Source organism: Balaenoptera borealis (assembly GCF_965194805.1).
Source record: "Balaenoptera borealis genome assembly, chromosome: 3".
In the NCBI taxonomy this organism is placed as follows: Eukaryota; Metazoa; Chordata; class Mammalia; order Artiodactyla; family Balaenopteridae; genus Balaenoptera; species Balaenoptera borealis.
Genome location: NC_138866.1, coordinates 4,226,761 through 4,251,755, shown reverse-complemented (window position 1 = coordinate 4,251,755; position 24,995 = coordinate 4,226,761). Strand labels below are relative to the sequence as shown.

The window sequence follows — 24,995 nt, the reverse complement described above, 5'->3', positions numbered from 1 at the left end:
AAACTAAAAGTAGAAGTACCATATAATCCAGCAATCCCACTCTTGGCCATATATCCAGAGAAAACCATAATTCAAAAAGATACATGCACCCCAGTGTTCACTGCAACACTATTTACAATAGCCAAGACATGGAAGCAACCTAAATATCCATCAACAGATGAATGGATAAAGAAGATGTGGTACCTATATACAATGGAATATTACTCAGCGGTAAAAAAGAATGAAACAGTGCCATTTGCAGCAATATGGATGGACTAGAGATTATCATACTAAGTGAAGTAAGTCAGACAGAGAAAGACAAATATCATATGATATCACTTATATGTGGAATCTAAAAAAAATGATACAAATGAACTTGTTTACAAAACAGACTCACAGACTTCAAAAACAAACTTATGGTTACCAAAGGGGAAAGGTGGGGGTGGGGGGGCTTCCCTGGTGGCGCAGTAGTTAGGAACCCGCCTGCCAATGCAGGAGACACGGGTTCGAGCCCTGGTCCAGGAAGATCCCACATGCCACGGAGCAACTAAGCCCATGAACCACAACTACTGAGCCTGTGTGCCACAACTACTGAAGCTCAGGTGCCTAGAGCCCATGCTCCGCAACAAGAGAAGCCACCACAATGAGAAGCCTGCGCACCGCAACGAAGAGTAGCCCCCTCTCGCTGCAACTAGAGAAAGATCATGCACAACAGCAAAGACCCAATGCAGCCAAAAATAAATGAATAAATTAATTAATTAAAAATTTTTTCTTAAAAAAATAAAAAGAATCTGAAAAAGAATGGATATGTGTATATGGATAACTGAATCACTTTGCTGTACACCTGAAACTAACACAACATTGTAAATCAACTATACCCCAACATAATATAAAAAGTAAATTAAAAAAAAAGTATATATAGGGCTATTCAGGTATACTATTTCTTCCTCATTTTTGTAACTTTTTTCTTTCAAGGAATTTGTCCATTTCATCTAAGTTGTCAGATTTGTTGGCCTAAAATTGCTCTTATCATTATTTCTTTCAATTTATTTTTTAATTGGCTGTAAGGTCTTCATTTCTTCCTGTTGATCTGAGTACCAATCTGCTGTCATTACCCTTCAGCCTGAAGAACTTCCTTTAACGTTTCTTGTAGTACAGGTTTGCGGGTTGTGAATTCTCTCAGTTTTTGTTTATCAAAAAAGTCTTTATTTTGCCTTCATTTTTTCCATGTCAGCCCTTTAAAAAACACCTTTATAGAAGTATAAATGACATATAATAAAGAGCACATATTTGAAGTATACAGTTTGATAAGTGTCAACATGCACATATGTCCATGAAACCATAGCCACAACCAAGGTAAGTATTGATACATCCATAACCTTCAGCTGTTTCTGTGCCCCTTCATAATGCTTTCCTCCTACCCCTCCACTGATTTGTTCCCTGTCATTGTAAGTTAGTGTCCATTTTCTAGAATTTTTGTGTAAATATGGTCATATGGCAGGTGATTTTTGATTTTGCGTGATTTTTATTTCCCATTCAACATAATTATTTTGAGATTGATCCATGTTGTTGTGTATCAGTAATAGTTCATTCCTTCATATTGCTAAGTATTCAATACTATTCCATTGTAAGGATATACCACAGTGTATCTTTTTACACATTGATGGACATTGGGTTGTTTCCAGTGTTTAGTTATTACAAACAAAGTTACAATGACCATTCATGTACATGCCTTTGTGTGGACACACGTTTTCATTTCTTTAGGTGTTATGGACTGAATTGTGTCCCCACCCCCCCGGCCCCCTTCCCCCAAACTAAACTGGTATGTTGAAGACCTAACCCCTAATGTAACTATATTTTGAAAGCAGGACTTTAAAGACATAATGAAGATTAAAGGAGGTCATAAGAGTGAGGCCCTAAACCAATACGACTGGTGTTCTTATAAGAAGCGGAAGAATCACCAGAGCTTTCTCTGTGCTCTGCATAGAGAAAAGGCCACGTTGGAACACAGCAAGAAGGCACCATCTTCAAGCCAAGGAGAGAGGCCTCAGCAGAAACCAACCCTGTTGGCACCTTGATCTTAAGACTTCCAGCCTCCAGAACTGTGGGAAAATAAATGTCTGTTGTGTTAAGCCACCAAGTCTATGGAACTTTGTTATGGCAGCCTGAGCTGACTGAGACATTGGATAAATACCTAGGATTGGAATGTCTGGGCCATATGCTGGTGTATGTGTAACTTTTAGAGAAACTGCCAGTTTTCCAAATGATTGCACTATTTTACATTCCCGCCAACATTTTGTGAGGATTCCATTGCTCTCTGTCTTAGCCAACATTTGGACATTTGGTATGGTCAATCTCTCTAATTTTAGACATTCTAAAATGTATTGATATATAGTGTGGTATCTCACTGTAGTTTTGATTTGCATTTCCCTAATGACTAACAATGTTGAGGACGTTTTCATGAACTTATTTGCCATCTGTTGATTTTTTTGATGAAGTGTTTGTTCAGATTTTTTGCTCATTTTAAAAATCGGATTGTTTGTTTTTGTAATACTGAGTTTTGAGAGTTCTTTATATTTAGAATATAAAACGTTTATCACATATGTGATATGCAGATACTTCCTCACAGTCTATAGGTTGTATTTTCATTCTCATAACAGTTTTTTTTTTTAAAGAGCAAATTAAAAAATTTTTGGTAAAGTCCGATTTATCAGCATTTCTTATTGGTGTACAATCTGAGTGAACTTTGCCTAACCTAAGGCCACAAAGATTTGCTCCTGTTTACTTCCAGAAGTTGTATAGTTTTGGGCTTTATATTAGTCTGTGGTCCGTTTTGTATTAATTTTTATTTTTGGTGCAAGGTATGGATGGAAGTTAATGGTTTTGCACATAGATATTCAATATTCCTGTAACATTTGTTGAAAACAATATCTATGCCTTTATGCCTCTATGGAAAATCAGATGACTAAATAGGTGTAGGTCTTTTTTGTACTCTCTCTTCAATTCCATTGTTTTCTTTGTCTATCTTTACACCAATACCCCATTGTTTCCATTATTGTAATCTTATAATGGGTCTTGTAATCAGGTAGTGTAAGTCTTCCAATTTTTTTCTTTCTCAAAATTGTTTTGACTATTCTAGGTTCTTTGCATTTACATTTCAATTTTACAATCACTTTGTCAGTTTCTACAAGAAAAGCCTGCTTGAACTTTGAATGATATTGCATTTAATCTACAGATCAATTTGGAGGAGGACTGAATTCTTTTTTTTTAATTTTTTTATATTGATTTACAGTTTCGTTTCAGTGTTCTTATGTGAGCTTATGTGAGCTTTATGAGGGAGGACTCTACCCTAGTTTTATTTATACCTTAATTACCATTCCTCCAAAAACTAACCAACCAACTAACCAACAAACCACCCAACCAGCACTTCTTATTGCTATCTAAAGGGACATAATATATATATATTTTTTTAATTTTTAATTTAATTTTATTTATTTTTTTATACAGCAGGTTCTTATTAGTCATCAATTTTATACACATCAGTGTATACATGTCAATCCCAATCGCCCAATTCAGCACACCACCATCCCCACCCCCCCGCGGCTTTCCCCCTTTGGTGTGCATACGTTTGTTCTCTACATCTGTGTCTCAACTTCTGCCCTGCAAACCAGTTCATTTGTACCATTTTTCTAGGTTCCCCATACATGTGTTAATATACGATATTTGTTTTTCTCTTTCTGACTTACTTCACTCTGTATGACACTCTCTAGATCCATCCACATCTCAACAAATGACCCAATTTCGTTCCTCTCTATGGCTGAGTAATATTCCATTGTATATATGTACCACATCTTCTTTATCCATTCGTCTGTCGATGGGCATTTAGGTTGCTTCCATGACCTGGCTATTGTAAATAGTGCTGCAATGAACATTGGGGTACATGTGTCTTTTTGAATTATGGTTTTCTCTGGGTATATGCCCAGTAGTGGGATTGCAAGATCATATGGTAATTCTATTTTTAGTTTTTAAAGGAACCTCCATACTGTTCTTCATAGTGGCTGTATCAATTTACATTCCCACCAACAGTGCAAGAGGGTTCCCTTTTCTCCACACCCTCTCCAGCATTTGTTGTCTGTAGATTTTCTGATGATGCCCATTCTAACTGGTGTGAGGTGATACCTCATTGTAGTTTTGATTTGCATTTCTCTAATACTTAGTGATGTTGAGCAGCTTTTCATGTGCATCTTGGCCATCTGTATGTCTTCTTTGGAGAAATGTCTATTTAGGTCTTCTGCCCATTTTTGGATTGGGTTGTTTGTTTCTTTGATATTGAGCTGCATGAGCTGTTTATATATTTTGGAGATTAATCCTTTGTCCGTTGATTCATTTGCAAATATTTTCTCCCATTCTGAGGGTTGTCTTTTCGTCTTGTTTATGGTTTCCTTTGCTGTGCCAAAGCTTTTAAGTTTCATTAGGTCCCATTTGTTTATTTTTGTTTTTATTTCCATTACTCTAGGAGGTGGATCAAAAAAGTTCTTGCTGTGATTTATGTCAAAGAGTGTTCTTCCTATGTTTTCCTCTAAGAGTTTTATAGTGTCCGGTCTTACATTTAGGTCTCAAATCCATTTTGAGTTTATTTTTGTGTATGGTGTTAGGGAGTGTTCTAATTTCATTCTTTTACATGTAGCTGTCCAGTTTTCCCAGCACCACTTATTGAAGAGACTGTATTTTCTCCCTTGTATATCCTTTCCTCCTTTGTCATAGATTAGTTGACCATAGGTGCGTGGGTTTATCTCTGGGCTTTCTATCTTGTTCCATTGATCTATGTTTCTGTTTTTGTGCCAGTACCATATTGTCTTGATTACTGTAGCTTTGTAGTATAGTCTGAAGTCAGGGAGTCTGATTCCTTCAGCTCCGTTTTTTTCCCTCAAGACTGCTTTGGCTATTCGGGGTCTTTTGTGTCTCCATACAAATTTTAAGACTTTTTGTTCTAGTTCTGTAAAAAATGCCTTTGGTAATTTGATAGGGATTGCACTGAATCTGTAGATTGCTTTGGGTAGTATAGTCATTTTCACAATATTGATTCTTGCAATCCAAGAACATGGTATATCTCTCCATCTGTTGGTGTCATCTTTAATTTCTTTCATCAGTGTCTTATAGTTTTCTGCATACAGGTCTTTTGTCTCCCTAGGTAGGTTTATTCCTAGGTATTTTATTCTTTTTGTTGTAATGGTAAAGCTGAGTGTTTCCTTAATTTCTCTTTCAGATTTTTCATCATTAGTGTATAGGAATGCAAGAGATTTCTGTGCATTAATTTTGTATCCTGCAACTTTACCAAATTCATTGATTAGCTCTAGTAGTTTTCTGGTGGCATTTTTAGGATTCTCTATGTATAGTATCATGTCATCTGCAAACAGTGACAGTTTTACTTCTTCTTTTCCAATTTGTATTCCTTTTATTTCTTTTTCTTCTCCGAGTGCCGTGGCTAGGACTTCCAAAACTATGTTGAATAATAGTGGTGAGAGTGGACATCCTTTTCTCATTCCTGATCTTAGAGGAAATGCTTTCAGTTTTTCACCATTGAGAATGATGTTTGCTGTGGGTTTGTTGTATATGGCCTTTATTATGTTGAGGTAGGTTCCCTCTATGCCCACTTTCTGGAGAGTTTTTATCATAAATGGGTGTTGAATTTTGTCAAAAGCTTTTTCTGTATCTATTGAGATGATCATATGGTTTTTATTCTTCAATTTGTTAATATGGTGTATCACATTGATTGATTTGCATATATTGAAGAATCCTTGCATCCCTGGGATAAATCCCACTTGATCATGGTGTATGATCCTTTTAATGTGTTGTTGGATTCTGTTTGCTAGTATTTTGTTGAGGATTTTTGCATCTATATTCATCAGTGATATTGGTCTGTAATTTTCTTTTTTTGTAGTATCTTTGTCTGGTTTTGGTATCAGGGTGATGGTGGCCTCATAGAATGAGTTTGGGAGTGTTCCTTCTCTGCAATTTTTTGGAAGAGTTTGAGAAGGATAGGTGTTAGCTCTTCTCTAAATGTTTGATAGAATTCACCTGTGAAGCCATCTGGTCCTGGACTTCTGTTTGTTGGAAGATTTTTAATCACAGTTTCAATTTCATTACTTGTGATTGGTCTGTTCATATTTTCTATTTCTTCCTGGTTCAGTCTTGGAAGGTTATACCTTTCTAAGAATTTGTCCATTTCTTCCAGGTTGTCCATTTTATTGGCATAGGGTTGCTTGTAGTAGTCTCTTAGGATGCTTTGTATTTCTGTGGTGTCTGTTGTAACGTCTCCTTTTTCATTTCTAATTTTATTGATTTGAGTCCTCTCCCTCTTTTTCTTGATGAGTCTGGCTAATGGTTTATCAGTTTTGTTTATCTTCTCAAAGAACCAGCTTTTAGTTTTATTGATCTTTGCTATTGTTTTCTTTGTTTCTATTTCATTTATTTCTGCTCTGATCTTTATGATTTCTTTCCTTCTGCTAACTTTCGGTTTTGATTGTTCTTCTTTCTCTAGTTCCCCTAGGTGTGAGGTTAGATTGTTTATTTGAGATTTTTCTTGTTTCTTGAGGTAGGCTTGTATAGCTATAAACTTCCCTCTTAGAACGGCTTTTGCTGCATCCCATAGGTTTTGGATCGTCGTGTTTTCATTGTCATTTGTCTCTAGGTATTTTTTGATTTCCTCTTTGATTTCTTCAGTGATCTCTCGGTTATTTAGTAACGTATTGTTTAGCCTCCATGTGTTTGTGTTTTTTAGGTTTTTTTCCCTGTAATTCATTTCTAATCTCATAGTGTTGTGGTCAGAAAAGATGCTTGGTATGATTTCAATTTTCTTAAATTTACTGAGGCTTGATTTGTGACCCAACATGTGATCTATCCTGGAGAATGTTCCGTGTGCACTTGAGAAGAAAGTGTAATCTGCTGTTTTTGGATGGAATGTCCTATAAATATCAATTAAATCTATCTGGTCTATTGTGTCATTTAAAGCTTCTGTTTCCTTATTTATTTTCATTTTGGATGATCTGTCCATTGGTGTAAGTGAGGTGTTAAAGTCCCCCACTATTACTGTGTTACTGTCGATTTCCTCTTTTATAGCTGTTAGCAGTTGCCTTATGTATCGAGGTGCTCCTATGTTGGGTGCATATATATTTATAATTGTTATATCTTCTTCTTGGATTGATCCGTTGATCATTATGTAGTGTCCTTCCTTGTCTCTTGTAACATTCTTTATTTTAAAGTCTATTTTATCTGATATGAGTATTGCTACTCCAGCTTTCTTTTGATTTCCATTTGCATGGAATATCTTTTTTCCATCCCCTCACTTTCAGTCTGTATGTGTCCCTAGGTCTGAAGTGGGTCTCTTGTAGGCAGCATATATATGGGTCTTGTTTTTGTATCCATTCAGTAAGCCTGTGTCTTTTGGTTGGAGCATTTAATCCATTCATGTTTAAGGTAATTATTGATATCTATATTCCTATGACCATTTTCTTAATTGGTTTGGGTTTGTTTTTGTAGGTCCTTTTCTTCTCCTGTGTTTCCCACTTAGAGAAGTTCCTTTAGCATTTGTTGTATAGCTGGTTTGGTGGTGCTGAATTCTCTTAGCTTTTGCTTGTCTGTAAAGCTTTTGATTTTTCCATCGAATCTGAATGAGATCCTTGCCGGGTAAAGTAATCTTGGTTGTAGGTTCTTCCCTTTCATCACTTTAAGTATATCATGCCACTCCCTTCTGGCTTGTAGAGTTTCTGCTGAGAAATCAGCTGTTAACCTTATGGGAGTTCCCTTGTATGTTATTTGTCATTTTTCCCTTGCTGCTTTCAGTAATTTTTCTTTGTCTTTAATTTTTGCCAATTTGATTTCTATGTGTCTCGGCGTGTTTCTCCTTGGGTTTATCCTGTATCGGACTCGCTGCGCTTTCTGGACTTGGATGGCTATTTCCTTTCCCATGTTAGGGAAGTTTTCGACTATAATCTCTTCAAATATTTTCTCTGGTCCTTTCTCTCTCTCTTCTCCTTCTGGGACCCCTATAATGTGAATGTTGTTGCATTTAATGTTGTCCCAGAGGTCTTTTAGGCTGTCTTCATTTCTTTTTTCTTTATTCTGTTCTGCAGCAGTGAATTCCACCATTCTGTTTTCCAGGTCACTTATCCATTCTTCTGCCTCAGTTATTCTGCTATTGATCCGTTCTAGTGTAGTTTTTCATTTCAATTACTGTATTGTTCATCTCTGTTTGTTTGTTCTTTAATTCTTCTAGGTCAAACATTTCTTGCATCTTCTCGATCTTTGCCTCCATTGTTTTTCTGAGGTCCTGGATCATCTTCACTATCATTATTCTGAATTCTTTTTCTGGAAGGTTGCCTATCTCCACTTCATTTAGTTGTTTTTCTGGGGTTTTATCTTGTTCCTTCATCTGGTACATAGCCCTCTGCCTTTTCATCTTGTCTATCTTTCTGTGAATGTCAGCACTGAATTCTTAACAACTTCAAGTCTTCCAATCCATAATCATAGTATATTTCTCCATATATTTAAACCTTTATTGTTTCTCACCAGTGTTTTGTAGTTTTTATTGTACAACTCCATCACATTTTTTTGGGTTAGATTTACCCCTAAGTATTTATATATTTTTATGCTATTGTAAATAGTATTTTTCAATTTCAATTTCTGGTTATACATTGTTAGAATATAGAAATATAGTGGATAGTTGTATATTTACCTTGAATTCTGCAACTGTGCTAAGCTCATTTATTAGTTTTAGTTGCTTCTTTGTAGGTTCTATTTTTGCAAAGATGATTATGTCATCTGTGAATAAAGGCAGCTTTAATTCTTTTCTAATTTGGATGTAATTTCTTCTTTCCTCCTTCCTCCTGTTACCTTATTGCACTGGCTCAAACCTCTAGAACAATGTTGACTTAGAAGTGGTGAGAATGTTCTTTTCTAATTGTTTGCTATGAGTACATATAAATGCTGTTTATTTTTGAATATTAACTGTATGTTTCTCGATCTTGCTACATTCAGTTTCTGGTAGTATTTGTTGGCAGATTTCTTAGGCTACTTAATGTGATCATTCATGTCAATTATGAATAAAGAAGGCTTAACTTGTTCCTTTCAATCTGCCTTTTTCTTTTCTTACTGCGATGGCAGTTCAATATTGAATAAAAGAGAAGCAGATATCCTTGTCTTGTTCTCAATCTTAGTGTGAAAATTTCTGTCTTTCACTAAAAAGTATGTAACCTGTGGACTTTTAGACACCTTTTATCAGATTGAGGAAGTTCCCTTCAATTTTAGTTGGCTGAAAACTTTTGTCATGAATAAGTATTGTCAAATACTTTTTTGCTTCTATTGATATACTCCTTTTTCTTTCTGTTTTAGTCTATTACTTTTGTTATGTTCATTGATTGATTTTCAAATATTAAACACAGTTGAATTCCTGGTTAAAAAAAAAAAAAAAAAAAGAAGTGGTGAGAATGGACATACTTGCCTTTCCAATCTTAGAAAAAAAAAGTTCATTCTTTTTCATAGTTACATATGATGTTAACTGTAGGTTTTTTGGTAGATGCCTCTACCAGTTTGAGGACATCCCCTTTTATTCCTAGTTGGTTGAGAGTTTTTATCATGAATAAATGTTAGATTTTGTCAAATGCCTTTCTCACATCTATTGAAGGGATAGTGTGGTTTTTCTCTTTTATTTTGTTAATATGGTGGATTTTCTTGATAGATTTTCAAGTATTAAAACAACGTTGTATTACTGGGATAAATCTCACTTTATTATGATACATTATCTTCTTTATATCTTTATGGGATTCTGTTAGGTAAAATGTGTTAAGAATTTTTAGTGTATGTTCATGAGGGGTATTGATCTATATTTTTCTTATAATATCTTTGTCTGGTTTTGGTATCAGAGTAATTCTGGCCTCATAAGTAATTTGGGAAGTGTTCCTTTCTCTTCAGTTTTCTGGAAGAATTTGTGTATAATTGATATTATTTATTCCATAAATATTTGCTAGAATTGACTAGTGATGAGACTGGCTTGGCCTGAAATTTTCCTTGTGGGAAGATTTGAAACCTCAAATAAAATTTATTTAGTAAATATAAGGTTATTCCAATTTTCTGTTTCTCTTTGAGTGACCTTTAGTAGTTAGTATCCTTCAAGAAATGTATCCATTTCATCAGTTATCTTTTTGGCATAAAGTTTTTCATACTATTTTAATTATTTAAAAGATATCTGTATAATCTGTAGTGATGTCACCTCATTTCTCTCATTCCTGATATTGGTAATTTGAGTCTTTTCTCTTTTTCCTCTGATCAGTCTGGATAGAGATTTATCAATTTTGTTGATCTTTTTTAAGTATACATTTTTGTATCATTGATTTTTCTCTATTTCTTTTTTTAAAAAATAGACTTATTTATTTATTTTTGGCTGTGTTGGGTCTTTGTTGCTACACGTGGGCTTTCTCTAGTTGAGGGGAGAGGGGGCTACTCTTCGTTGTGGTGCGTGGGCTTGTCATTGGGGGGCTTCTCTTGTTGTGGAGCACGGGCTCTAGGCACACGGGCTTCAGTAGTTGTGGCTCGCGGGCTCTAGAGCACAGGCTCAGTAGTTGTGACGCATGGGCTTTGTTGCTCTGCAGCATGTGGGATCTTCCTGGACCAGGGATTGAACCCGTGTCTCCTGCATTAGCAGGTGGATTCTTAACCACTGGGCCACCAGGGATGCCCTGATTTTTCTCTATATCTTTTATTTTAAAAAATGATCAATTTTGCTTTTCAACATTTTTTTTTTCTGCTTAAAACTTAGGTTTATCTTTTTTTTTCCACCATAAAGTGGAAGTTGAGGTCATTATTTTGGGATTTTTATTCTTTTCTATTATAGATGTTCAGTGCTTTTAATTTTCCTCTAGGTTTTGCAGCTGCATTACACAACTGTTGATATATTGTTTTTTGTTTTCATTCAGTTAAAAATACTTTCTAATTACGTTTTGTATTTCTTCTTGATCCATGGATTATTTAAGAGTGTTTAGATTACGAATACTTGGGAAATTTCCACATATCTGTTAGTGATTTCTAATTTAACGCCATTGGGGTCACAAAACATACATTGTACGTTTGAATCCTTTTAAATTTATTGAAATTTGTTTGATGTCCTATAACATGGTCTATTTTGGTAAATGTTCTGTGTGCATTTGGAAATAATGTATATTCTACTGTGTTGTGTGCAATGTTTTATAAATGTCAATTATCTCAGGTTCGTTAATAGTGTTATTCAAGTATTCTGTATCCTTTCTGATATTTCTATTTGTTCTGTTAGTTATGAGCAGCTAGTTGAAATTTGTGACTGTACGCGTAAATTTGTTTTATTTACTTTTTAAGTTCTGTTAGTTTCCCTTCATTTATTTTGAAGCCCTGTTAGCAGGTGCATAAACATTTAGGATTGGTATGTTCTCCTGATGAATTGATTCTTTTATCATTGTGAAAGACCCTTTTCATCCCTGAAAATATTTTTTACTGTGAAATCTACTTTGTCTGTTACTAACAGGCATTCCTGGTTTATTTTGATTACTGTTAGCATGGTATATCTTTTTCATCTTTTTACTTTAACCTATTGTGTCTTTATTTTTAAAACATGTTTCTTATAGACAGCATTTAGTTGGGTATTGCTCTTTCATTTTAATTCTATATAACGATCTTTTCCTTTGACTTGTGTATTTACCCTGTTTTAATTTAATGTAATTATTGATATGGCTGGGTTTAAATCTAGCATGTTGCTATTGTTTTTTGTTTGTTCCATCTATTCCTTTTTCTCCTTTTATGTTTTCCTTATAGATTAATTTAGTTTTTAATTTGTGATTTTTTTCATATCTCCTTTGTTGCTTTATTATCTGTGGATTTGTGTTGTGGTTTATTTTTAGTGGTTGCTTTAGAGTTTATAATATACATTTTTATCTCATCAGTCTACCTTCAAGTCTTAACTCTTTTTGTATTGTATGAGAACCTTAGAACAATATACAGATTTTCAATTTCACCCCTCAGGGTCTTTATGCTATTTTTGGCATAAATTTAACTTGTACATATATTACAATCCCCTACAATTCATTGTTATTATTTTTGCTAGAAACAGCAAATTATTTTAAAAATATTTTAATAATAGAAAAGTATTTTTTATTTCCCTTTGTATTTACTATTTTTGCTTCTTTTCATCCTCTTGTGTAGATTCAAGTCTGGTATAGTTTTCTTTCTGCCTTAAGGACTTAGAATTTTTGTTTTCAACAGTCATGCATATTTTAAAGAATTTAACTGGAGAAAAATGACCTTTTATATTTGCCCAATCGTATGCCATTTCTGTTGTTCTTCCTTCATTCCCGAAGTTCCAAGTTTTCCTCTGCTATTATTTCTCTTCAACTTGAAGAACTTCCTTTAGTGCTTGTTTTAAATAGAGCAGGTCTGCTGATGACAAATTCTCTTAGTTTTTCTTCATCTGTCAAGGTCTTTATTTCACCTTCATTCCTGAAGGATATTTTTACTGTCTATAAAATTCCGGGTTGACACTCCTTTCTTTCACCATTTTCAGTATGTCCCACTGCCTTTTAACCTCCATGGTTTCTGATGAGAAATCCACAGCATTTAAATTGTTGTTCATATAATGTTTCAATTTTTCCCCTGGGTGCTTTCAAGATTTTTTTCTTTGAGGTTTTCAGCAATTGGATTGTGGTGTGTAAGGGCTTGGATTTCTTTGATTTTTACCCTCTTTGTGGCTTGCTGAATCTCTTGACTCTAAATTTATGCCTTTCACTAAATTTGGGCATGTTCAGTCAGTATTTCTTTTCTGCACTGCTCTCTTTTCCCTCCCCTTCAGGAACTCCATTGACAAAAATATTTAAGCTTCTGATATTATCTCACAGGTTCCTAAGTCTTTGCTTATTTTTTCTTTAGATTGAATTATTTCTATTGATCCTTTTTCAAGTTCACTAAGTCTTTCTTTTGTCACTTCCATTTTGTTATTGTGCTTATCCCATGATTAAAAAATTTTCTTTTCAGTTATAAAATTTCTACTTAAAAGTATATATATAATTTCTGTTTCTCTGTTGAAATCATCTCTCCATTTATTTCAAGGATGTTTATCTCATTGAAGATTATTGTTTAATAGCTGTTTAAATGTGTCTGATAATATGGGTCAAACATCTGGGTCACTTCAGTGTTGGCATATATGGTTTCTCTTTTCTCATGGGTACTGTTTACATTTTCTTGGTTTTTGTGTGTCAAGTAATTTCAGAATATATCCTGCATATTTTGAACATTATGTTGTAAGATCCTAGGTCCTATTAAAATCCTGTAGAGAATAGTGACTTGTTTGTCTTAACAGGCAACCAAGCCTGTTAGATTCATATCACAAGTTCCTTCTCTCCCGTGGGCAGTGGCTCCATTTTCAGTTCTGTATTCAAAACCTTTGTTATGCGGAGCCACTAAAGGGTTGCTTTCAGACGGGGGCAGCGGTTATATGGTACTCCACTTCTCAAAGCTTTAGCTGTGCCCCTTTGGCCATGTTCCATGCACGTGTAGCTTAGGGATTGTCCTGGGATGTGTGTCAGTTCGTATACAGAAGTAGAGGATTCCCTTCTCAGCTATCTCCTCTTCGGAATTTCTCCCACGCTGCCCGGCTCCCTGGGCCTCCTTTCCTGCTTCTTCTGCCCAGAGCAATGGAGTTCTTTCAGAATGTTAGCCTTCTCCCTTGTCACACAGTGTCCATAACCGGGATCCCTTTCAAAGCAAATTGGCCAGAGAAAATAGAGGAAAAAATAACATGAATTTCCCTCCCTTTTCCCAGTTCTTCTGTTCAGGTTTTTTTCCCCTCTGGTTTTTAGGTATTTGTGCTGCACGGCCAGAGCTGTTGGGACTGGCGTCAGGGCAGGGCTAGGAGAGCAAGGAGATATTTAAAAGATTTCACCCGATACTCTCTGGCTTACAAGGACCCATTTTCTTGTTGCTCTGGCCAGGATGATGGATTTATTTCAGAATTTTTGCTGTCCATGTCTACGATGTAATTCCTTGATTCAGTCTGTCTGTGGGTCAACATCAGGAGTTAAAAGACAAAAAAACTCCCCCAAACCCCAAAAGTAAAAACTAAAACAAACAAGCATAAAACTAGAACCTTACCTGTCATATGGGTCTTTCTTCAAATTTTGACTTCCCTCTTCAACCTATCAGCTGTTATTTACTTTTCAAAATCTTCAGGTAGTTGCTTCTTGAATTTCATCCAGACTTTTTAGTTGTAATTTATGAAAGAGAGTGAGAGACCATAGTGGGTTTACTCCATTTTGGTTTAAAACTAGATTTTGTTCATTTTAAAATTCAGTCTTTTTTCTCTCCAGTATGTTTTGAAATTTTCAATTGCTATGTCTTCTAGTTCAGTAATGTTCTCTTTTGCAGTGGCTCATCTGATGTTAATCCCATCTAATATATCTTTTCCTCAAACATTGTGCATTTCACCTCTAGAAGTTCTATGAGGGGCTCATACATCCTCCATGTCTCTACTAACCTTGGTCAGTCTTCCCTCTACCTTCTTAAACATATGTTATGTATAGTTGTAATGACCATTGTAATGCCTTGCTCTGTCATCTGTGTCACTTGTGGGTTTAGTTGGGTTTAGAGACCAGAATCTGAGTGTTGCAGTTGGTCATTGTTTCTAGACTTCTTCTGTGGACAGAGCTAAGAAATGTTTTTCTTGTTAAGAAAAAAATATATCATTGTTTATGCTGACTTGTCCAATTCAAATTTAGCATTACAGAATTTTTCTTTAGCTTCTTTGTTTTTATATGTTTTTGATCTCTTTTAAACTGAAAAAATTTTATTTCTGTCTTCCTTACCACAATTTTTTGGGTATATGTGGACACTAGCAATGTAATGACTGAAAACAACTGAAGATTTCTCACAGTTATTTTTGTCCACAAGGTATATCCAATTAGGGTTTACCATCAGATTACTGGTTTTCTGTTCATAATGTATATTCAACTGAGGATCTGCCTTAAACTACTATGCTTTACTGTCTCTTAAAATAAATCCCATTTGTGTGATTAAGCTACCAACTCAATACATGTTTAGTTTCATTTGCTTAATTTTGCTTTCACATTTTAGAGCCTGCTTTTTAAGTTAATTTTGTTGTATAATTTTATAAAATACGTACATGGTTCTGGAGAAGGGATTGGAAAACTACAACCCATGGGCCCAATCTGGCACGACCTGTTTTTGTATGGTCCTTGAGTTAAGAATGGTTTTGACATTTTTAAATGGCTGTAACACACACGCACACACACACGCACACACACACACACAGAAGAGTATGCAACAGTGACTAAATGTAGCTTCCAAACCCTAAAATATTTACTATCTGCCCCTCTATAGAAATCCTCTACTTTCTGCCTCTAGCCCTGTCTCCCTCATTCTGTCCTCTCCCCTCTAGAAGCAGTCTGACTGATTTATTTATTTAGTTTCTGGTTTATCTTTCTACTGTTTTTATGGAAGCAAACACAAACCTCTCGTATTTACTGTACGCCCTTTTTCTCTCCACCTTGCTTTTGCACTGAGCAGTGCCTCCTGGAAGCCAGCCCACAGCAGGCGGGGAGATGGGCCTCCCTCTTTACAGCAGCACACATGGTATTCCAGAGTGTGTCTGGACTGATGTCTGTTTAACTGGTCCCTTCTTGTACATTTGGGTTATTTCTGCTTTTTTAATTTTACAAGTAGTGCTGCTTTCAGCGGCCTTGTGCTTATGTTTTCTGGTGTTTGCTGCTGTAACTTTGGGATCAGTTCCTACAAGTCGGGTTGCTGGGTTACGTATATTGCCGAGTAACAAGGCACATGCTGTTTTGCTTGGTGTCGCCCGAATTCTCTCCATAGGCTCTGTACCATTTTGCATTTCTGTCAGCAGTGTGCAAAGTAAGTAATGCCCAACAGCCACCTAACGGAGTGTGTTGTCAAACTTCTGGCTTTTCTAATCTGATAAGTAAGAAATGATATCTCCATGTAATTTAAAATTTCGTTTCTTATGAGCAAGACTGAAGGACCGGTTACATGCCCTCTCATATGAACTCTCTGTTCACTTCTCTTGCCCATTTTTCTGCAGAGCTCTTGGTCTTTTTCATCGATTTTTAGACACTGTCTGTGTATTAGGGACAGTGACCTTTGCCTCTAATATAAGTTGCAAATATCTCTCCCATTTGTCTTTTCTGTTTTTCTTAATTATTTACCTGTTTTTTATGCTGTGCAATAATGTTTATTATTATTATTACTACTACTATTATTTTCATGTAGCCAGATTTATGCATCTTTTCTCTTATTGCTCTGGCCTTGGAGTGATAACCAGGGAAGTTTCCCCTACTCTCAGACTGTAGAAAAATTCAATCATAGTCTCTTTTCATATTTGTATAGTTTCTTTTTTTTTAAATATAAATTTCTGTTTTAAAAAAAAAATTATCCACAGAGCACTTTTGGTGTACACTATCCCATGTGATTGGCTACTTTTACTCGTGTGATTTTAAACCATAGAAAGGGGCTCTTTACTCACCTCTCCAGTTTGCCATTGTGCAGAGACTCCTCGCATCTTAGAATCTGAAGAGACCAATATATTCAAGGGGAAGGAATTGAAATTTGGGGAGAAGGGACTTGCCCAAGGACTCCCAGCTCCATCCCAGGGACTAGCTCTGGCCGGCCTGGGAAGAGGTTTATGAGCATCTGCTGTGTGTTGGCCGCTTGGCCAGGCCTGTCACCATCCTTCACGCCCAAGCTGTAGGTCCTGCTATCAGCCCCACCTTATAGGTGTGGAGACTGAAGCGCTGAGAGGTGAGCTGCCTGCCCAGCGGTGCGCAGCCAGTGATAGGCCATCAGGCTCAGATACCCGGGTGTCCGCCTGAGAGCTTGGCCCTCCCGCCTCCGGATGTCTGGCGGTGGCATGCATGCACTGAGCCCTTCCCTCCCCTCCCCGCTCCACGGTCTTGGAGGTCCTTGTCTCCACGCCGAGGGCCACGGAGGGCCTGTGAATCAACATCGTCTCCCAGGGCGCCTGCTGGAGCCGGTGGCAGCAGGTCCACGTGCATTGCCTCAGCCCCAAGGGCACGCCTGTTACTGGCAGCCAGAGACCTTTCAAGTTGTCCTTTCGTTCGTCCGTCCATTTGTTTATCTGCTCATTCACTGATCCAGCCCTTAATTCAGCACAACTTACTGATGCCTGCAGTGTGCAGACCCTGTCCTGGCCAAGGGTGCCCCAGAGATGTGACAGGCGTCTGTCCCCAGGAACTCACAGTCCTGTGGGGCGGGCAGGTGGCCTCGGCCATCCTGGGGGGCCCAGAGCAGTGTCTCCCTCACTTTCCCTCCAGGCTTGGGTGCAGAGGACTGGCCGGGGTGGAGGGGAGGGGGCGCTGGGGCCCCCAGCCCTCCCTCTTTCTGGGGTCCAGCAGCGCATAGACGCGAGAGGCTGGCTTGTTGTCCGGTCCAGGCCCCTGGTGGTGATGACTCAAAACCAGCCGCGGAGCGGGCAGGGATGCCCCAGGCACACGGTGAGTCGGCAGCAGGCCAGGACCGGAGCCTGCCCCCCAACCCCACGCACCTCGGAAGTGGCACGGCCCAGGGAAGGGAAAGGTGAGCCTTCAGATGGATCCAGAGCAGCTCAGAGTTACCCAGGTCTGTTTGGTGGGCCAAGCAGACAAGATTTTAAGGATATTAGGTGATTTTCATCACACCTGAGTGTGTCTTGATCACGTCTTCCATTTTTCCCATAGCTGTAGACTTTTGGCCAAGTGTCTACAACTGTCTGCCGACAGAGGCCCTGGTTGCCAGAAGAGTCTGAGTGAAGTTCCCTCTGGATCCAGCTAGTTAAGCCCGTGTAGCGCTGTCCCACGCCCCTGGGATGGGACGTACCAGCTGTCGGTGTAATTAAGGTTGCCATAAAACCCACCAGCTAGACACACAAATGGCTCCTCTGCTCTTTCCCGGGGCAGCAGCAGTTGTGAAGGCAAGTAAATCATGTTCAGCGGCAATCACTTCAAAGGTCAGCCTTCCACTTACAGCAGCGTTATTGGCAGGGATCGCCCGTAACACGGCTTGTTTCCCGGCCATTCGATTTTACGACGCCCTAATGAATTGGGCCATTTCCATCCATTCTCAGGAAGTGTACAGAACAAGGGTTTTCATTCTCCTGGAAAAGGCAGGTGGTGTGTTGGTGGGTACGTGGGTAGTTCTGCCGGGGACAGGCCGAGGACCCCTGGCACATCCCTTCTCTGGGCCTTGACACCGCCCTCTGGGGGCAGCTTCCTCCTGCTGCCATCAGGAGATGATTTCTGTGAAACCCCCGGCCAGTGGCTGGAACTCAATGGGCCCTCCTCTTCCTCCAGGCTTTCCTGGGTCAGTGTGTTTCCCAAGTGCGTGTGGGGATCCAGGTGCCGCCGCTGGAGAGGGGCTCAGGTGCCCACGGATGTCACGGTCCTGCCCATCGGCAGCCATTCCCTATGGGCTCTTGGGGCTGTGTCCCCACCGCCCGGGAGGAGACGCTCCTCAGTGCACAGGCCACATCTACGGACGTGAGTTGGGCCGGACTTATTCCTCTCCTGGCACTTGCTGCCCCTGCCATCCTTGATTCCCTGCTCCTCGCTTGGCCTGTGGTGATGGGGAGGGCTTCGGGAAAGGCGGCAGGAAGGCCTTCAGGCCCCATATGGCCTTGGCAGATGGAGGCCTGGGGTGGCTGGTGGGGAGAGTGGTTTAAGTCAGAGGTGGCCATGGCGCTGGGGATGGGAGGAGGGGATGGATCTGGAGCCATGATGACGGGCCTTGCTCCCTCCCCTCCCTTCTCTTCCCACCAGAGCAGATTCCAAACCCTGCCTTGGGACAGCGCTGTTCTTTGAGTTGGAATGTTGTGCACTTATCAGAGCACATGTTGGGGACTCTGGTGGTCCACGTCCCCTCCCAGGCTCTAGACCGCTGCCCCAGCTCCAGACTGGGCAGGCCAGAGCATCTGCCAGCAGCACAGCTCTGGAGCTTTCCTTCCAGTCCACACTCCAGGAGACTCATGGCTATCTGGGAGGGCAAAGCAGGCATGTGGGATCCTGGTGCACAGAGTGGGAGAGGAAGGGAGGGAGGGAGGTGGGCAGTTCCACGCTGCCTGGGGAGCAGCTACACAGGCTGGCCAGTGTTCAGAGGCCTGCAGGGCTGCCCTCACTTTTCTACCCCTGGACTATTCCTCAGGCTCCAGGGGGCCCACCCTGAAATCGCCCTAGCTGAGGGCTGCTTCTGAAGAGGCTCAGAGAAGGTAATCGTTTGTTCCCCACCCTCCCCCAGGAATTTGTCCCAGCGTTTACTGAGGCAGGACTTGGCCAGCAGGAGACGGGGATGTGGGCCCCAGAGAAGCACCACACCCTGGCCCTGCGCCCTGGAGCAAATCCCTGTATCTCTCTGAGCCTCAGTGTTCCGCATCTGGAGAATGGGTCTCAAAATACCCCTCTGTCTAAATTGGAATTATGGAGTGCTGCATTTAATGTGAATTTGACTTATGTATATTAGAAAGAGGATGATAGAAAATCTAGGTCTGAAACATTTGAAAGTTTGTAAACTCCAGTTTTTTATTTATTTTGTATTTATTTACTATTTTAAATTATATTTATTTTTTTTTTTTGGCTGCGTTGGGTCTTCGTTGCTGCGTGCGGGCTTTCTCTAGTTGCGGTGAGCGGGGGCTACTCTTCCTTGTGGTGCGCAGACTTCTCACTGCGGTGGCTTCTCTTGCTGCAGAGCACGGGCTCTAGGCGCACAGGCTTCAGTAGTTGTGGCACACGGGCTTAGTTGCTCTGCGGCACATGCGATCTTCCGGGACCAGGGCTCGAACCCGTGTCCACTGCCTTGGCAGGCGGATTCTTAACCACTGCACCACCAGGGAAGCCCCTAAACTCCGGTTTTTAAATAAGTATGAAGACAGCTCGTTTCACGGCCGGCTGCCGAGGTGCCGGAGAGCTGTGTTTATGCTGTGGCCACATGGTGGCGCCCTGGGAGCTGGTAAACAGGCCGCCAGGCCCGGCAGGCGGGCCCGAGGCACTGTGCCCGCGGCCGGGTGATCACTATTGCAATTTAAAGTTGTGTTGCGCAGGAGTTTACTGCATGGAGGTACGTGTTAGTCCGGGTGCTGGGACCCCCACCCCGCCCCTGCCCAGCCCAGTTGCTGTAGGCTGGAAGGTTCATGTGAGAAAATGCCCTGAAGAAAGCGGAACAACAGCTTGACGCTTAATTGCGTTAGTTTAGAGACAGGAGGCTGTGGAATGTTGGTGATGACATAAGAAAGAAAGAGTGTCTTTAAAGCTAACTTACATGCTGCGGTTCTGGCTCCATGGGCTCGAGGACACTGGCTCCCACGATGCACTTACCACTCCAGGGACATTAGGCTGAGGCTTTGAAAGCTGTGAATTACGTGACCTCTTCAGAAGCAAGGCCCTCGCACAGAGTATGGCCCTGGTATTGATGGGCGTCACTGGTGCCCTTAGGTGCCCTTGGCTAGGCGTGGGCCCTTCCCTAAGCTCTCCTTCGTTGGGCCCCCGCTGCTCTCCAGGGGACCAGTCTGACTGGGGAGATCTTCATGCCTCCCTGGGCCCATGCGCCGGTGGGTGTGGGGAGGGCGTGGGACGCGGAGGACTGTCCGTGGGGGGAGGCAAGGCTGTGGAGGTATCACGGGGCAGGTCCTGAGGTCACCCGGCAGCAGCCCCACCTGCACGCTTGGGCTCCTCAGCCTGGGGGCGCGTTTTCCAGCACCAGCCTCTCGAAACTCTCCAGCCCTCAGGGCACTCAGTGGCCCTCCTTGTCCCCGTGTGTGGGCACCCGCCCTGTACCCCTGGGGCCCACCGGCATGACGGGCGCCCGCTCTTGCAGGTGGTGAGAAGCTACAAGGCCACCATCCAGCAGACCTTGGACATCCTCTTCCTCCGGGAAGGCTCCGAGTTTCTGAGCAGCACAGATGCTTCGAGCCGAGACTCTGCCGACCGCACCATTATTGCCTGGGATTTCCGGAGCTCCGCCAAAATCTCCAACCAGATTTTCCACGTGAGAAACCCTGTTTGGCATTGCTTTCAGTTTCAGGGTGCATCTGTGTAGTCCCGGGCTGTCTGGGGTCCCAGGTCACTTCTAAGGAGATGGTTCAGCAGACAGGACCTTTGGAGACAGATGGGCTGCCTGAAATCTGTAGGGTCGGGGAAGGCAAAATGCAGGTCCAGGCCTGCCCAGAGAACCTTCCACTGGCTCCCAGATCAGAGTGACTCCCTAACGGAGTGACTTCCTCTCACTCGTCCTCCGCCCAGCACAGCCTGGCCCCGGGGTAAGGGTGTGGAGGGGCGGCCCGGTCCAGATCCACGGGAACGTGGATGCACACCCGAGACACCCCTACCCTCCCTCCGCCACCCCAGCCAGCCTGCAGGGTTCCGCCTTGCCCTTGCTCAGTGGTTTTGGCAGGGGCTGTGACTCAAGGGTTCAAGCAGGGACCCCAAAGGTAGACCACCTGCATTAAAATCCTGCATTCACCACTTACAAGCAGAGGGCCTGGGCCCATTATTTACCCTCTTTGATTCTCATTTTTCTCTTCGTAAACTGAGGGTGAGAATGTTTCTTGCCTCATAGAATGGCTTTGAGAATTAAAAGACATAAATACTTATAAAGAATCTAGCACAGTGCCAGGCACAGGGAGTTCTCCATAAAATGCACTACCTATCATCACCAGCACCTCTATTACCATATCCATCACCATCACCACTATATTACCACCATCACCGCCATCATCATCACCATCACCTCTATTACCATCACCACTATCATCATCATCACTACCATCACCACCATCACCATCTCCAACACCATCACCACCATCATCCTCATCATCACCACCATCCTCAATCATCACCATCACCACCATCATTATCATCACCGCCATCACCAACATCACTATCACCACCCACCATCGTCTTTTAAGATTTCAAATTAGCTATGGCTAATCTCTTTGGTGCTGCCACCCTGAATTTAAAAATATATGTCAGGTGTATATATACACCATCTTCCTCTCCCTGCTTTTTCCCTTGTTCTTAGAGGATTCTAAGTGACCCTGAGCCAACCTGCCTCTAGACCGTCACTTCAGGGTTCTAGTGCAACCCGCTGAGAAAGATGAGCCCTGGGAGGGCCCGGCGGGGCATGTCTAGCCAGCGGGGCATCCTGCCTCTGACGGCGCTGCAGAGACCAGGGAAGCAAGTGAGGCAGAGAAAGTGCTGTGTGCCTGAGGCACCAGCCCTCCTAGGGTCACACCTCCTCACCTTCTGTGCAGGCGAGCAGGCACTCGGCCTGGTAGCGTCACACCGGGAGCTCATTATCAGGTTACCATGTGCCTCTGACAGCACATTAGTCTGCAGCCATGGTTCCAACTGCTCCTGACGTCACCCTCTGAATTTAGCCTCATTTAGAGGCTGTGGCTTCAGGACATCACTTAGAACACGGAACAGGTACAATGGAGAAGGGAGCTTTTAGGGGTGTTTCTGTGTGACCGAGCCTGTTAAACAGTGAGATTTCCCCTCCTGTTTGGAACCCCTTGTGCAGGCGTTTACCTCCCCGCTTGGCCAGTCACCTTCTCACTTACTATGCGTTCTGGCTGCGCGGGACCCTGGGCTGGGCTGGGGACCCTCGATGGCTCACTGTGGAGGTGGGGAGGTGGGCGTGCGGATTCGTTTTCTGTCGCTGTGTAATAAATTACAAATTACCATAAACCTGGTGGCTTAAATCAATAGAAGTGTATTCTTTCAGTGACGGAGGCCAGAAGTTTGTAAAAAGTATCACGGGGCTGAAATCAAGATGTTGTTAGGGCCCGCTCCCCTTGGAGGCTCGGGGGAGCATCTGTCCCTTGCTTCTTCCAGCTTCTGGTGACCGCTGGTGATACTCGGCTCGTGGCTGCATCACTCCGGTCTCCATGCCAACATCTTCAGGTCTCCCTCTGCTCCGTCTTCACATCGCCTCCTCTGTGTGTCTGATCTCCTCTGCTTCCCTTTTATAAGGGTTCATGTGATTGCATTTAGGGCAGTAATACACGATAATCTCCTCATCTCAAGATCCTTAAGTTAATTATATCTGCAAGTTCCCACCACCTTTTCTTTTCTTTTTTTTTTTTTTGGACATATGAGGTGACATTCACAGGTCCCAGGAATTAGGACATGGAAGTATTTGGTGGGACATTTTTCAGTCTACTCCAAAGGCCATGAGCCAAGGAGTGCAGGGGGCCCCTAGAAGCCGGAAAGGACAAGGGAGCAGATTCCCCCCTAAAGACTCCGGAGGGAACAAAGCCCTGCTGGCATCTTGAGTTTAGTTAGCCCAGAGAGACCATTTCGGACTTCTGACCTCCAGAACTGTAAGATAATAAATGTGTGTTGCTTTAAGCCATGAAATTGGAGGCATTTTGTTACAGCAGCAGCAGGAAATTCACACAGACCCCTAAGCCAAGGTCTGGGCAGAGGGCCCGAGGCCCCACGGGCAGAGTTTGGGGGGTGAGTCCGTCAGAGGCAGAAGCCCAGGTGGGAGCCCCCTCCACCCTCTCTGTGGCCCTGCTCTTTCTCAGGAGAGGTACACCTGCCCCAGCCTCACCTTGCACCCGAGGGAGCCTGTGTTCCTGGCGCAGACCAACGGCAACTACCTGGCCCTCTTCTCCGCCGTGTGGCCCTACCGGATGAGCAGACGACGGCGCTACGAGGGGCACAAGGTACCTCGGCCCTGTCCCCCAGGTGGAAGGTTGTCCCACTGACAACGCCAGCAAGGGGCTTGCGGCCCCTGAGGGCATGGACCCTCCATCCAGGCAATGTGTGTTTCCTGTTTCCCAGGTGACCCCATGCCACGTGGCCTGGTGTCCACTCTAGGCCTCGGGCCCCAGCTGCTGGGCAGGGACGGTTTCCTTGATCTGTCTGTCGGCTCACGGGGACAGGTCACGGGGCTTGGGGAGGGGCGCAGGACGGAACGGGGGTGGGGCTGTTTCTCCATCTGCCCCCTTTCCCTGCTGAGGGCTGCCTCACGGGGCAGAGCCAGTGGGGCCCCAGCGCCTGGCGCTGAGGCCAGACGCCATCAGCTGGGCTAGAGCTGGGCTCCCTGGATTACACTGAACCAGCCTTGTGACACAGGCACGTGCCGGGGCCCCGGGCTCACGGCAGGCGCTCGGCCGCTGGGTGTGAGGCCCAGCCCTGCTCCTGGCCGGCTCTGGGCCCCAGCGTGCTCCCCTGCGGGAGGGGCAGGGAGGCCGTGCGCCCTGTGCCGCGTGGCCTGCTCACCCCGGGTCACCCTCTGCAGGTGGAAGGCTACTCGGTGGGCTGCGAGTGCTCTCCAGACGGTGACCTGCTGCTGACGGGCAGTGCCGACGGCCGGGTCCTGGTGTACAGCTTCCGCACCGCCAGCCGCGCCCGCACGCTGCACGGGCACACGCAGGCCTGTGTGGGCACCACCTTCCACCCCGTGCTGCCCTCCGTCCTCGCCACCTGCTCCTGGGAGGGCGACGTTAAGATCTGGCACTGAGCCTCCCAGCGTGGAACCTTCCAGACACCGGCCGGGGTGGGTGGTCGGTGTGTGTGATGACGAGGACCTGAGGTTGGCTTCGGGGTCGGGCTCGGGTGGACGCCGCCTTCTCCGCCCTCTGAGCCTCAGTGTCCTCATCTGTAAAATGGGGACAAAATCCCTGTGTCTCGGGGTTCCGAGGGCTACATTAGCAAAAGCACCTGGCACGCTGCTGGTGATGCTCAATAAACGTGAGTGTTTTGCTATTTCTTAGGTTATTTCAGCGACAAATATGTATCGGCTCCCCACTCGGAGGCCTGCTGGAGCTTGGAGACAAAACCTGGGGTGGGAGCTGGAGGGCGGGCAGCACCCGGGGGCTCTGGGTCCAGGTCTGCCCGCCCCCCAGTCTCACAGGGCCTGCTCAGGCGCGGGCCGCCCTCTCCCTCCCCCGAAGCGTGGCCAGCGGGGTCCCCGGG

General features: G+C 43.0%; 1 protein-coding gene across 4 annotated transcripts in view; it reads left to right on the top strand.

Annotated features, from left to right (window-relative positions):
* The window catches only part of WDR25 (WD repeat domain 25), a 138,517-nt gene extending 113,732 nt beyond the window's left edge, over positions 1 to 24,785 (top strand). For all 4 annotated transcript variants that reach the window (XM_082385854.1, XM_082385852.1, XM_082385853.1 and 1 more), the window contains exons 5-7: positions 20,887 to 21,057; positions 23,600 to 23,740; positions 24,319 to 24,785. In XM_082385854.1, the coding sequence (XP_082241980.1) occupies positions 20,887 to 21,057; positions 23,600 to 23,740; positions 24,319 to 24,540 (534 nt within the window). In that variant the 3' untranslated portion in view covers positions 24,541 to 24,785. The remainder of the gene's footprint in view (positions 1 to 20,886; positions 21,058 to 23,599; positions 23,741 to 24,318) is intronic.
* The last annotated feature ends 210 nt before the right edge of the window (positions 24,786 to 24,995 follow it).